The 15,807-nt window shown below is 36.9% G+C and overlaps 1 protein-coding gene across 1 annotated transcript in view; it reads right to left on the bottom strand.

Moving 5' to 3' along the window:
• Nucleotides 1-15,807, bottom strand: part of CORIN (corin, serine peptidase) — a 112,787-nt gene that overhangs the window by 66,184 nt on the left and 30,796 nt on the right. The window contains 1 exon segment of the mRNA XM_054632672.2: nt 5,167-5,377. Coding sequence (XP_054488647.2) covers nt 5,167-5,377 — 211 coding nt within the window.

Below are 15,807 nucleotides of genomic sequence, written 5' to 3'. Positions count from 1 at the left end.
ACTTGGTTTTTCCTTTTTACTAATTACAGAAAAAAGAGTAAGACAATCAACCAGAAAAAAATTAATTTATTGCTTTAGAAAATCAATTTATTTAATTGATTAAGAAAATCAACCACAGAATCGAATTTGGCACTTTGAGTCATATCAGCAGCTCTTCAAAGAACATTTGACTGCATACAAATTATTCACAGCTTCTTAGAACCTATTTAGTATTAACCTAATTTTCATTAGTTAATTTCTCCCATTCCAAACATATCATGTTGACCTATTCTGACCTCTTTGGCTTTCTACAAGTCCTTACCTGGCTACTGCAGTGTGTAGCATAGATACTACAGCACAATAAAATATGTTGCATATAGATATTTACATCTAACTCTTTCTAGGAAAGAGTTAGAAAATCAAAGGAAGTCTTTTCCCTTCATTGTATTGTTTTGCTCTTTAGAATTAATCTGAGGGAGGAAAAAAAGGTTGACTTATGGCAGAGAGTTTTGCCATACATTCACTGTGCGTTAGATCACAAGTTAATGAATGAATAAGTGAAATTAATTTTCAGGGTTTAATCAAGATGAAAAATAATGTTGTTCCTAAAGATATAGGCTATAAATGTTACTGAGTCGGTTTCTGATCTACTGCAAATTCCTTGCTCAGTTTTGGCTTCCCAAGCCATTAATGTGCCAACATTACTTTCTCTTCCCATCCTTTACTTGTTTTCTTCATGTTGGCTGTAAACTTTTGGAGGCAGGAGGCTGCCCTTCAGTGCATGTTTGTACAGCATCCAGCATAAAAAGCCATGATCTCCAATGGACTCTTTGAGCCCTAACTGAAGACAAGCCATTTCACAACCCTGTTTTCAAAGATATCTGACATGAAAAAAGCATAGTGAGCGAAAATATACAGAAATGCAAGGTGCATTGGAATTTTAGTTTGGAAGCACTTTTTTAGTTTGCATTGCCCTAATACTATTTTCTAGCCTAAATTAAGTTTGATTTCCAAAGATAGGAGACTCTGAGGAACTCTCAATAGAAGGCATTTCCTCTGCTTTCTGGAATATACTTCTACAAAGAGGATTAATGTAAGTACTCAAGCTATTATTTCTGTTTTAAAGGAAGCATGACAGCACAGGAGTATGAGAATCCATAAGCTTCAAATTTATCCCCAGCATAAAAAGTCAAAATAAGACATGTATATGGGCCTTAAGGATCTTATATAGTCTGCCTATTTTTCCAAGTCTTTTGATGAAATTTGATTTTTTCATAGAGTGGAAGAAATATTAGAAAGCATTAATCAATGAGTCTGTTTGCATTATGCAGTAATAAGCTGACCCACTATAAATTTCTCTAATGATTTTAAATATTTAAATTTTATATTAATTTTGGCTTTAAAATACATCCTTTTTTTTCCTTTTGAAATCTGAAAACATTGCAGATTAACTTTTATTGTCTTCTTGAATTGTGGAATGCAATGCATGTGAGTTGCTATAAATAAACATCCACTATGTTGTAGTAACTGACCTTTGGCCCACTCTTAGTGTCCTTCAGTGCTGAGGGAGAATTCACTAGATTAAATCATTAATCATAACCAATAGCTCTGAGGACAGATCTCTCTTACAACCAAGTACCAGTGTTGCATGTGATGGTCAGAGGATACAGACTATTAATACCCAAAAGGACAAAGTTACTGCTGGGAATGTTTTAGATGTCATTAGCTCAGCACATCTAGTTTAAGGTGTTCTTCCACCACTGGTATTAATTTTCATGTTTTCTTAGCAGTGCTGATGGACTGTGGCAGGACAGGGCTTTTTAAGGCTGATTTTTAAGTCGTATTGACTTAAAGATCTCATCCAACCACTCAAGAAGGATGAAATTGCATAACACTTTTATGTAAGCAGTCCCTTACTACAAAAATTATGGGTAAGCGTGCAAAAAAGCCTTACTGCATTTCAAATTTCCATTTTCCATTTCCACACAGGTTTTAGTTGTACTTTTAAACTTTTTCTGTACTAGAAAGTAGTATATAGATACTGTTATGTACTTTCTTAAAAGAGCAGGGATAGCTGATTTTATATGCAGTTGCTGAAATTAAACAGCTTTTAAAATTACTGCATTTTTAATGTCACACATGGTTTCACTGCGGTAAGATACAGAAGAACATTTCTGAAGAGCAACAATATTGTGGTAGTATTTAGAACTCCCCGTACCTAACTACAAAAACACTGACTATGCTCTCTGCCTAGAAACTTAAGCTCCTTCAAGTGTTAATGAAAACAATGTCTATAAATACATGAAAAATAAATGGGAAACAGACATAAGTTTAAATATCAGAGAAAAGCTATGTAATGACAGCTCACTGGATGCCAAAGATTAGTGCTTGTAACTTTCCTTCTTGTTCCTTCTTGTAATGCACTGCCACAATTATTGCTCCCATGGCTGCAAGTTGCCAACAGACTCTCAACAATACCTAAGAATAGACATCTAGGCATCACAGGAGCTTCATCTCTTCCACACTGTGTAAACAACATTTGTCACATTAAGCTTTACATACATTAGGGACAATTGCTCCACAAAGCAAAGAGAGAACAAATGAAAAGTGATGATCAGATATAGAACGGCTGACGTTAGAATGAGCCAGCTGTAACTGATGGCAGGAAATAATGACGATGTCAGTAACAGCTGCTCACAACATGAGGGGATGTTTTGTCATACTGTATGTTCTAGACAACCACAGCCCCCGCAAAAAACACTACAGCAGATGGACATTTCTGCATTCGTTACCACCAGAGGCTTTCCACAGTGACTCTTCTGCTTCAGTATCTTCCTGCTAACCGGATTCCCTTATTCAACAGACCTAACAGGGGCTTGTCTCTTTCATTTTTGGTATCTGCACGCAGCATATACAAAGTAACTTCCCCCTACTATGTTATATGCTTTTCTCTAGATCTCACTGACAGGAATTATGGGGCAGGGAAGGGGTTGGGTTCAGAAGAGAAGGAACAGTGTTAATAATTACTTTTTGCAGATCTGATGCTCCTTAAAATAATTTATTATTGGTTGTGAAATATGTGTTTGCCTGCGATAATTTGATGCTACAAAAAGGACAGTAATCACAAAAATCACTTAGTCGTCTACAGGAAAAAAAATAAAAAAGGTATTCTTGTTTAAAGGAGAAACCGGAATTTAAATTAGGACAACTGAGGTTTACCAAACTAGACTTAACTAACCAGGACACTGTCAATCCACTCTTACTGTTCTCCCCATGGTTGCCACTCTGATTCCAGTCACTGCATTTTCAGTGACATCCATGGCACACTCTGGAGACATGATTACTAAGACTGAAGTCAGATTCTAACATAATCTTACATCTAACATAATCTTGCAGTCTCACATTGGACCTTCATCCCCATCAGTTTGCAGGGGCAACAATATTTTCCACCAAAAAAAAAAAAAATTTAAAATACAAATAGAGGAACCACTGTGACCTCCAAGACATAAAACAGGACATCAAAATCCAGTTGCAGCTTTGACATTGTTAATTAATGAGGGAAGGTTGCTGCTATGGAAAGCAGGAAAAACAAAAAGAGAAAAGAGGAGGAAGGGGGAAAAGGAAAAGCCCAAAGAAAACCCCAGACTCTTGAATCTCAAAGTATTTTGGTTGACTGAAAACCAGAGCAAAAATAATGTCTTCAGGAAAGAAATGGAAAAGAAACATACAAAATTTATCCTTCCACCATTTCACTTATTTGATTGGTTTAAGAGTGTTGCACTTTTGATACACACAACTCACTCTCAGCAGGTTTGTGAAAGTCAAATTCCAAAGAAGTCAGAATAAGTGAAGCAACAGAGAAATGGTGTATTCTGTTGTTGAACATTTAAATGCATCAATGTATTACCTAAACCCACTTTTCTTATTTTTTCAATAATTTTTAGAGAAAACAGGTACTATAAGGCTGGTTTTTATCAGATTTGTTAAGTAGAAAACTTGTAATACTGAATTGGAACAGAGGTGCTATAACTAATAATGCACTCAATTAAATAGAGTTAATTTAAAATAGCTTTTGGTGGGCTAACAAAGATATGTACACTTTGCATTTTTTTTAAACCACTCAGCCAGTGTAAAGATCAGTCTCATTCTACTGTTATCTATGCTGCCTTTCCTCCCCACTAATCCTATCTGTGTAACCATCTGTACACCTTTATTCTGGGTTAATTTTCTGTCACTTCAGTGAGCTTAATTAGCCAGTCCAGGAATCACTGTGATGCACTCCAGGCATATATTGCCTGGAGAGAGATGGTGCCTTTCATTGGCAACTGAATTTTTGACCAGTTCTCACAGAACTTCTTTCATACGTACCCTATTCCTTCTAAACTGCAAAGCTTTCAACTTTCTGGGCTTGTTATGCTGTTTGAAACACTTACTCAATTGTCATAATCTCTTCCACTAAATCCACAGTGGAGGAGCTGGAAATAAAAAATTGAAAAAAGGAGAAAGAAATCTATCCTCTCTCCCCCACCAGAAATATTAAAGATTGTGTATATCTATTAAAAAAATATTCCTTTTCCCCTTTTTGTGTCATGTTTCATTTCAGCTCTGCTAAACGCACTGATCCTATTTCAAATAAAACTCAATTTAAAAGTGCATGCACATTATACTAATGTTATGAAATTATGTAAATGCAGAAAAACATACGCGCCTTAAACTTCTAGAATAGTTTGTCACCCTGAACATATCCTGCTAATTTAATACCAAAAATAGATTTAAAATATTAACTTTGCTGAAGGAAATGACTGAACAAATTTGGAGTTTAACAAACGGCCACCCCAATCTATGACAATACTATACATATCCAAGGCATTATTGTTGTTACAAAACATTCAATTTTGGCATAGCCAGACTGGAGAAATTCGGCAGAAGAACTCTGGACATGCTTCTTTAGGAGAATAAGCCTGCCTGCCCCAATATCACAATTTTAGTTTACACAGTGGCAACATTTTTCTAAAAGAGCTCTATTACAGTTGGCTTATCATGGCAGAAATGTTGTCAATAGCTTTGACAGACAGGAATTTTGCAGTGAGGTCATAGGCTTAGTTTGGATCTTCCCTTGTCTGATTAGACAGAGAGTATTTTACCATGATTGGCTCTAGTCACTGATGGACTTTCATTCCCAAATACCTGTCATCACCGTCACTGATGCATTCAGGAAGAGCGAGACTGCAGCCGAACAGCATGATGTGCTGATAGCAGTTGAGACGATTGAGGTAACTGAAGAACTTCAGGAACTTTTCCATTTCAATACTCTTGACAATGGAGAGAACTGAAGTGACAGTGGTGTAGTTATATGGCAGCATTTGGCACTGGCTGTTGGTGATTTTTCTGCAGGCACCTGTGAAATCAAAACAGTATGTTTAGAACAATAGTATGACCACTGAAGAGCATGTATTGAACTGAATAGTTAGTATATATAATATATAAACAATGCTGGTATCTCACAGGTAAGATTACATTCCATAATGCTATTATAATACTGTCAAAAAATAAGAAAAAGATTACACCAGTGATGCTTAGCTTGGAAAACCAAATAAGCTTTTAGCTATTTCCACAATCCTCTGACTTATTACAAAACTGGAATAGAAATAAAACCAAACCAATTTCTTTCTGACACAGCCTGGATACAATAAAATTCAATGGAAGCTGAGAATAGAAGTCACACAGAAAAAAATGGGTTCTGAAGCTGCTCTGGCTTTAGCATTAACATAAAGTTTCTCTTTTTGCTACCATTCTACTTTCACAAGTGGAAATTTCATCAAATGAAATTTTATTAAAATTATTCACGAGATAGTCATGTATCTCCTGCAACTGCAAGACAGTCCCTGCCATGGCATGTGGCAAGAAGCACTGACATTTTTGGCTGAGATCACATGCATGGACTGCTCTAGACATTTTAAAATTCATGCAGTTCTGACAGAGAAGGGCACAGTTCCTTGGAGCTATCTGATCCTTTTATGGTACTCACTGGCTGGACAGCAGAGCAACAACTTCAAAATTCATTGATAAGAGGAAGGAATTTTGTGGCGATTATATAATAATTTCTAAAAGAAAGAAGAAACTAAACCCAGGACCTGTCCTTGAAACAGAATGATCACACAGAGAAAAATACAAATAGTCTCTATCCATCATTCTTATAGGATCCTTTCATTTACTGTAAGGCTGCAATTATGGGGAATATAAACTAGTTTTGGCAATACCTACAGGAAGGTAAGAAGAGCAGTGAATGGGAATAACAGCATGTGAAAACACTGTTCATCAGAACAGCATGGTCCCTAGTTATGTGGGTCATTTTTGACATTCATCTGAATTAAGAGTTTTCTGTTTATCATCAGCAATTGCCAAATGGATTGAACTAGTAAAAAAGTGCTTTTTTCTACTCCAACAATTGCAGTGCAAGTGTACAGTTTCATATTCAGTCCTGCTGAAACTAATTTAAACATTTTCTCTTTCCCATTCTCCTCTTCAAATTGTTCTTACAGCCTGCATCTGCACAAAATACACTGAATTAGGAGGCTGAGCTGACTGGAAATAACCACCTACCTTCTCTCCCAAAGGACAAAGTTCATCGTAGCCCCAAAACAAGCAACTAGAACTGCAACTAAGCTTAATCACTCCTTTTAGTTTTAAAAAACTGAGTCATGCCTGTAATGATAATAAGGCCATAGTTCCTCACCCAGAAGGGACTGCTGCTTCCAGATTTACGAGGCCATGCAATGAACTAGCTGTGCACATTAGCCTGCTTGCCTTTTCTCTCTTCTCTTGCACCACAATGTTGTTTTTTGGTGGGCACAAGGTGAAAGGAGAGGAAGAGGGGAAAAACAACTATTTCACTTGGATCAAATAATTGGATTGAATAGATTTTTGGCAAAAAAATATTTTTTTCCAACAGAGGAGAAGGGGTGGGGCAGTGCAGTGACAGAAACTGGAGGTTAAGACCAGAGCTGCTGAAAGACAAAACAAGAGTTAGTACAGTGAAATCTTGCGGCTGGAGGGTGATGTGATATGTTTTAACCATTGCAGTAACCACCAAGGCCACAAGATCCTTGTAAACCATTACCCTTTACTGGCTAAATTTCCCTTTGACAGAAATGCTAACAGTACTTCATTCTCTCTGTATCAGGTGTTGTAATTAAAACTATCCATTTCTTCAGACCTTGTTTTTCTTGTAGTGTTAAAATTTTTGAGTATGATACCCCTACTGATTTGATTTTAGTAGTCTACTACCATAGAATTAGTTTCTTAAATACCTTGAGATCTGTTATCCTGAACTTAAGTGTACTTTTCCAAGGGTCTAAAGAGTACCCAAATAGTGCTCTTCCTACTAATTGAAATGGTGGAGGTTTCCTCCAGAATTGATTTTATTTACAATTAAAATAAAATTCAGATATAACATCTCTCCCTTTACTCACTTTATTTCTCTGGGTTTTGCTGCCTCTTACGCAATTTAGTGTAAAACCTGCCTGTTTTTCTCAGCTTTCTCAGTACCAGGTGCAGGTGACAATGGGGGTTCACAGGCTGGACTCTGTGATGAGAGGCCAGAGCTGCCCCATGGCAGACATGGATGGCTTCAGCTGGCACCCAGCAGGTGACCACAGGGCACAGCTGTGAGGGCAGCACCGCTGGGAGAGCCAAATTCTGCACTGGGACTGAGTGAGGAAAACAGAAGTGTGAGAAAGAATCCTGTACCACTGAGCTGAGGGCAGAAGGGGAAAAGGCTCTTCAGGCACCATAGCAGGAATTTCTTCTGCAGCCCATGGAAGGGAGCTGGAATGGAGCAGTTACCCACTCTGCAGCTTGATGAGGGCTCCGCGCCAGAGCAGGTGGCCATGCCCTGCAGGAACTGCAACCTGTGAAGGACCAGTGCTGAAGAAGGCTTATCCTGAGGAACTGCAACCCATCCAGAGGGCCCACAGAGGATCTGCTCTGGAAGGTCTGCAGACCATGAAGAGATCCAGCACTGAAGCAGGGAAAATTGAGATGAGTAAGAAGCAGCAGAGTGGAACTCTTACAGACTTATCACAACACCATTCCCCATCCTCCCATGCCACTCACAGTAGGCAGGAGGTACAGGAGTTGGAAATGAAGGAGTGAAGCTGAGCCTGTGAAAGAAGGGTAGGATGAGGGAAAGTGTTTTGGTTCTTGTATTTTTTTCTCACCATCCAGTTCTGGTTTTAATTGGCAATCTTTCAATTAATTTTTCCTGGGTTTGTTTTGCACCTGATAGCAATTGATAAGTGATTTCTCTGCCTTTCACTCAACCTAAGATATTTTTCATCTTGTTTCCTGCCTCCCACTGTCCTGTGGAGGGGATGGAGTGAGAGAGAAACGGGGTGGATATCTGGCAGCCCATAAAGAGAAATCCACCACAGTCTAATAAAAAATATCCTTTCTTTCCAAATTCAAGTAGCATGAACATATAATTGAGAACACTTTTTGAGACACAATTGAGAATTGAAACAATTCTACAAAGTTAGTTTCAATTCATGCATTGCTGTACTGTCTCTTTAAATACTTAGCTGGCCTAGATCCCACTTTACCATGTCAGATTTGGATAATTTTTAGGTGCTTCTCACTGCATGGAGGTGACCATGGCAGGGAAGATAAACTCCATGCCAACCAAGCATAACTTAAATAGAGACCTCAGAGTCGTGGAAAAATTCAGTGTTGTGGGGAGAGAAGGGGAAATTATAGGTCACCTTTCTGTATGGAAGGCTAGACAGAAGCAAGGACAGGGACACATCAAAGATGGAGTAACAGATTTAGATCATTTGGATAATTCCCACTACAGGTTAAAGACTCTCATGAGTCTCGGTTATATTGACTATATAAGAATATAAATCAAAGGAAAACTTTACATGGACAGAAAACCAAAATTAAACTGTGGAAGGAAATAGCTTAAAAAAATCTAGACTTCAAGTTTTTTCAAGCCTAATCAACATCTCTGCATCATTTTTACTATTTCCTCCAGTCTAAAACTCTCAATCCCTCTAAAAAGCACTCTGTTGGTTAATCTGCAACTGTTGGTGTCAGGATGTGGTTTGAGTCATGTTTAAAAGTCAATAAGGAAACATCAGAGAGTTTTGCCATACTACTCAAAATATACCAGTCAATGTAAGTAAGTCATAATTTTCTTCATACTTTCAGTTTGGATCCAGTTCACTTGGCTTTGCTTTTAAATCAGATAGTTAAAAATCCTTCTTTTATTTTTTTAATTTTTTTTTCTGCTTTCCTTTTTTCTACTCCAACAATTGCAGTGCAAGTGTACAGTTTCATATTCAGTCCTGCTGAAACTAATTGGAATATTTCCCCTTCAAGACTCCTAAAAATGCTTATCTTTTAGGCATCTGTCCTGAATTCGCCATCATAAATAGTGAGATAATGAAAGCATTTCATTTCTTTGAAAATTTCACCTCTTCAGTGCCTGAATGATTCTTCCCATCTATTGGAGACCCCTGCTGTCTCCCCCCCAGAGTCTCTTTTATTCTGGACACAGTGGAAATTACTGTTTATACAACATAACCACCCGTGTGATTATATTTCCTTTTGTATTTCACCTTTACCTTCTTTTCAATTTCTGTATTGCTTCATCCTATAATTCCTACAACCTTGTATTGTTAATGCAACTCTTATTTTCAGATATACCTTTTATATCCCTATTTGTATACTTTCTTCCCCACCCAAGATCTCAGAAATGATCTAACAATTATGACATATAACAAGTGCATATTACCTTTTCAATCATGACTGCAATTAACTCTTCAACACATCCCACCTTGCTTGTGATGCTTTGTTATTTTCTGCTACTTGGATTTCATCCAACTTTTCTGCACTTAATGATTTATGGTCTAGGTAAGATTTTTGAAAATTATTTACACAAGAATTTTAAAAATACTTACAAGGGTGTAAGCTATTTAGATACATATAATTTCAGCCTATTTAAATCTATAGTCACTGGGGTGCATTTTTTGGACCAATGTCTTAGTTCTAAAAAACCAATACACTTTTATGTCCCTTGAGCCTCAGTTTCTTTTTTTTTCCCCTCATGGAATGCTGAAACACTTAGAACACAAATACTGCAAATGTACCTTCATCTAAATAACAAATTAAACACTTGTTTAAATCAGACTGCCTTGTCATCCTACCAAAATTCAGTCTACCTAAATGAATCACACGTGTTTTACATGCAGTTAAAATTACAGATACTAATGAAAGCATTACAAAGACTGTTCCTAATATTATGTTCCTATACATTTTGAATCACTAACTGAATATTTGAGATTGACATACCAAGATGTAACATCTTTCACTGTATATCCAAAATGAGACATCTAACTCTGGAAGGCATCTATCTCATTAGAAGTGCACTATTTTAGTAAGCATTACTTGGATGCCTCAAATCAGAAGGGAGATGTTTGTGAAAAGTTGCAGAACCTCTCTGTCATACCATGGGTAATAAAGGGAATTTTTAAGTTTAGCACTGTTCTCAAGATCCTGATGGAATAAACTGCTTAAAACTCTTTAGATCCTTACAACTAGGGATAAAAGTTAGCCATAGACTATATGAACAATTTTTTTTCATAATTTCAGAGCACCAGCAGACCCTATTCAAATCAACAGAGGAGGTATATGCCAAATGACTTTTTAAAAGCTATACTTCAGGTTATTTTGAATTTTAATCTTGACGCTAGACAGCTTCTCTACTTAGAGCATCTTTTAAGCATGTGCTAAAGTGCTGTCTGAATAGGAATGAAGTTAGCATATGCTCAAGTGTTGTTCTGAATAGTTGCCTTCCCTTTTTAAAGATGTCACTCTCTTGACGTCTGTAGCTCCTTGAGGTTTAATGTGAACCAAGACACACTGTCACCATAACACTAGAAAAATAAAAAATTTGCTAAAGAGACATCTGTAAATGAAGAAGGTTCCAAATTCTTCATGACAAGGGAAGTAGAGTGAAAGAAATTGAAGTAAACACAATGAATGAAGAAGAGCTGAACCCCCCATCTGTGGTTCTTGCTAGGATTCTCTTCAATTGCACATAGTCCTTCTGTATTTATTCAGGTACATTTGCACAAAATCAAAACAGTATTTTAAACTTCCACTTATACTGATGCTTAAAAAGAAATATCATGTACAAAATACATGTCAACTGTTCTGATTAGTTCAAAACTTCTTCTAGAATAATAGACACAATTCATTTCTGCAACTCTATTAAATAAGTATCGAATGATAATTTCATAGGAGTCATTTCAATAATGATACCACGAATTAAAAAGAAGTTCTAGTCAGTAAGAAGCTTATAAAATACAAATCACACTGTTCAAAAGCATTTATTTCTTAAGGTTTCCTTACTGATGTATATCAGGCAACATGTTTCATTATCCTACAACTAAAGCACAGGTCCTCTTAGAGAACTAAATCATTCCTTTATTATATATTCACCTTCTAAAAATAGCATAAAAAGCTATAGTTTCAAGATTCAAATTAATCTCTAATTTTTAAAGATGGTGACTTAGTGAAAAGTAAATTATTCAACAGCTATCTTTCTCTAAACTGATGCCAACCACTACTGCACAGTTATTTGCCAAAAGAAATCAAGAGACCAGTGTTTGCTTTGTTGCTGTCTCCCATTTATACCTGCTCTCTGTTAAAAAAATCCACTAAACAGTAAGGGGATACTTTATCACTACCAAAATTTGTAACATCCACACAGAACAACAAACCCACTGGTGACAGAATCACCATTCCATGATACTTCTCGTTTCCTTTGCAACTGACAAACTATTTAGTTGTATCGTGGAAATACCTAACAGCATCCATTAAGCATTGACAAAGTGAAGGAAAAGACAAATTAACACCATACTCTGGTGTAAAAGTACAATATTACCAACAACTGTCAACAGCAAGGTCCCCATTTCTAATAGCCTCTCTTGATAAGAACAAAATTGTGGGGTTGACCAGGATTTCTCATTCAAGAGGGCTACCACAGCCAATAAACCTTTGGTAAATACTGTGTCTGTAGATAATACAAAAGCAGAAGTGTGTGCAAACAGCAATATCCCCATTACCAAAATGTAAAAATGATGAAGGGATGGAAAACAATGTAAAAGAAGTCCCCATTCTAGCTGTGAAAAATAAGCATTTCTCATTTGCTAGAACAGAGATCCTCTACAGTATACTACAAAATGGAAACATGGATTACTAAGAAGCACTTACATAAAAGCACTAATAGCTTTTATTTTAGGTGATATTTTAGGCATAAATGATCCTTTGGGAAATTATCAGAAGCAATTTACACATGAAATGTGTAATGTTTTAGTCCCTAAAGAAAGGCTTAAGAGGAGTGCATTTATACAGCCTTATTACAGCACAAAGACATAATCTGAATATAAGCAGTAGTAAGTTGGTTACATTTACATGTGGGTAGATATTTGACAAACTCCTGTCTCCTGAGGGCTCAAAAACAGTGATGGTAGCCTAAAGATAGAAGCAAGGTACTTCTCAAGTAAGTCTCCAACAGAAGGTCATGGCTTTTCTCAAGTCAACTGACACAACCAGAAAACACATTTCACAAGACAATTGAACTGATGCAATGGTACCATACTGCTTCCTTTCAACCATGTGTGCTTGCCATTTCCTTTGAAACAACTTCTGTGTCAAAGCACCCAAGATCTAACTTAGCCAGTGTTACAGCTGAGTCAGCTCACTGAGCAAACAAATGCCATAAAAAGCATGCAGCACAGTATGGTTCAGAGCAAAGGGAATGGGGACACTTTGTCAGTATCACCAACCTTTAAATGAAGCCCATCTGACTCATAATAGTTTATGTGGGGAAGAGGAAAACAAACTATAGAACAGCAAATCCCATCCATGGATCTGAAACACAAGTCAGGCACCAGGAGTAGCTGAGAACAAATGGTCTGCATTTAATTTCATTCAGCTAATGAATTACACAATTTGAAAGGAATTAGAGATTGTCAACTCCCCCTTGTGCTCCACAAGGTACCAGAGGGAGAGGTGGTAAGGCTACTGACCACCTGCAGCAGAGAGAAAAACAATTCATTATCTCCCAGGTATGGAGTGGATTACCCATGAGGGAAATACAACTCATATTTTAGATCAGAGGTGAAGTGTTATCATAATAATTTTTTTAAAGCAATCTGTACCAGCTGCTTTAGAGTGGAACACCACACCCAGTCTGCCCCAGACACTTATTGCTCAGAGCAAGTCTTAAATTCTAACTCAGCTATTCTCTTGACCAAAGAACATTACAAAAGGCTGGACACTTCATCAAGTCACTTCATTTTTTGGAGCCCCACATCTGTCAGCAAGTTACTTCCAGATGCTGCTCTTCTAGGCTGAAGCACATACTTTTTAATCCCTTGGGCAGGCACAGCTGAGAACAGGTAAGCTCAAGACCCAAAGCTGAGGCAGAATATTTACCCCCCTGCAAGCAGGCCTGTGTTCCAGATCTGGTATTTTGATTAGTCATTTCCTAATTACAGAATTCTTTAGTGAAATTGGAGACATATTTCTAAGAGCCTGCCATTAAGGCAAACATTTAAATTAATTTTACACTTAGATTTATCATTATAGGCTACTTTCCATGGTACATTAAGTTGGACAGGATTTTGCTATTCTTCTGAAACATGTGCATGACTTTACCCCTTCTTGATAGGGCTTTTTTAAAAACAGGGGGATAAAAAATGGTAGCCTCCACTGGAACCAGGCAGGCATCCAGATGTTTTTGCTTGGGGTTTTTTGTGGGTTTTTCTAACAAACATGTTTTCAATAAGTGAAAACGAATGCTAGTTTGATTGACAACATTTAATTATGTACCAATACTGCTATGTTCAAAACAAAACAAATAACCCACAGTGCTTTTCTAAAAGACTTAAAATAGTTTAGGTTATAAATAGGTCAGCACAAAAATAGGCTGTGCCTGAGCTGTCCAGCTCTTCCTGGTTAATTACCTTTCTAGGATAGCCACTCTTCTGATCTATTTAATAAGAAATTAGGCGCCTTTTTCCCAAGTACATCTCACAGTGATAATTATACCCAACTCAGTTTCAGATAAAACTAACACAGCAAACCCCTCCCTGCAAAATCTGTCTAGAACCTAAGAGCACAATACAGCACCTCACACTTGAAAAGAAAAACACTGCAGTACACATAAAATATGCTTTGCAACCTGCAGCTTCCCATGTGGAAATTCACTGGGGAAGTTTTAGATCTGGGTGCTGATCTTCAAAGCCCCGGAAAACTAAGATTGATCAGTCTAATAAATTAATTGTTTTCCCTATGGGAAATTCCCACAACTATATTTTTCAGAGGTATGTATGTGTTTGTTTTGTTATAGCATTGTCATTATCTCTAAGATTGATTGTGTTAGCCAGAAATACTGCAGCCTAGATCTTCTCAATTTGATAGCCCATTTTACAGGACATGAGATGCAACTTCCCTGGCCATTTCTTTGTCCAACTGCTACTGATTCTCCTGTTTATAACACTGGAAGTTTCTTTTAAGCATTGCATTTTTTAAATATTCAGTGAAGGTCTAATTCCTTTTCTACCTCTACAGTCAGAATGCTTCTGTTTGCAGACAATCCTAGCTGGCTACACAATGCAGTTATTCTTTAATGTTCCAGTTTTTGCTGTGTGAACAAAGAAGAATTCTGAAAAACTTTCTCAGCCTGAGAAATTAGAGGTCAAAACCAACCCTATATTTCAGTGTGCAAAAGGAAAATGTTTAAGAGCTTAACATGATTAAGTTTCCTCCAGCTTTATGTCAGTTCAGGTTGTATTTAAATCTTTGGAACATGATCCCTAAAAGTTGCTTGTGCAAACTGGAATTTTTAAATCCTTGTTCTTAAACTGCTTTTCGCAGAATGGAAAGTCCATTTTGTTCTTTCAAATAAATCCACTAATAAATATCAATAGCTTCCTTCAATGCTCTCTCTTATAGCTCATTGTTTAATTGCCTGTTTCAGCTGGAGAGAAATGACAAGTTTCCCCATGAAAATTAGGATTATCTTAAATATCATTAAACCAGCAGCAATGTTAAACTTTTTTCAACCATGTAAAATGTTCATGTTGTACTCCCAATTTTTTTATACCCTAGAATCACAGAACTATTGGTAGAAAGAGTCCTTTGGAGGTCTCCACCTAACTTTCTGCTCCAAGTGAGGTTGCTGCCAGCATGCTGTCATCCCTGACTTTGAGTCTTGGAAACACCCAAGGAAAAGGATTCAATCAATCATAAAATCACATACTGCTACCAGATATAAGGTGTACCTTTGGAAACAAAGCGATCAATCACAATATAGAACAGAAAAAAATATATTAACATCATCTTTTTGTTGAAATAGCCACACAAATACATTTTAAATAGTTTCAGACAACCTGATGGGTCTGAAACAAAAGCCAGCGCCTGCAACTCTCAAACAATTATCTTCAGATATGCCTTGCTTCATTGTTACCATCCTTGAAAGTTTCACTAAGCATGTGATGTCTTGCTTAGCCTCTTGGTCAATTCATGATTCAGTTTGACAACAAACATCTGTTTGACATGCAAACAACAAAGTATAAAAACCCATGATGAATGTAAAACACACATAAAGCTGAAAATCTTCCATTCTTTCAAGTTTTAAAGGAACACACATCCACAACTCCAGAAGCACATATCATTTAAACTCAAACAAAGCTGATTTTATTTCCAAAGCTGAGCAGAAGGGGGAATCTCTCACTCTAAATGAAACCACTGAAAGGC

This window comes from Agelaius phoeniceus, chromosome 4 (assembly GCF_051311805.1).
Source record: "Agelaius phoeniceus isolate bAgePho1 chromosome 4, bAgePho1.hap1, whole genome shotgun sequence".
NCBI classification, from domain to species: Eukaryota; Metazoa; Chordata; class Aves; order Passeriformes; family Icteridae; genus Agelaius; species Agelaius phoeniceus.
The sequence above is the reverse complement of the archived record's forward strand: the minus strand, read 5'-3'. Positions and strand labels throughout refer to the sequence as shown.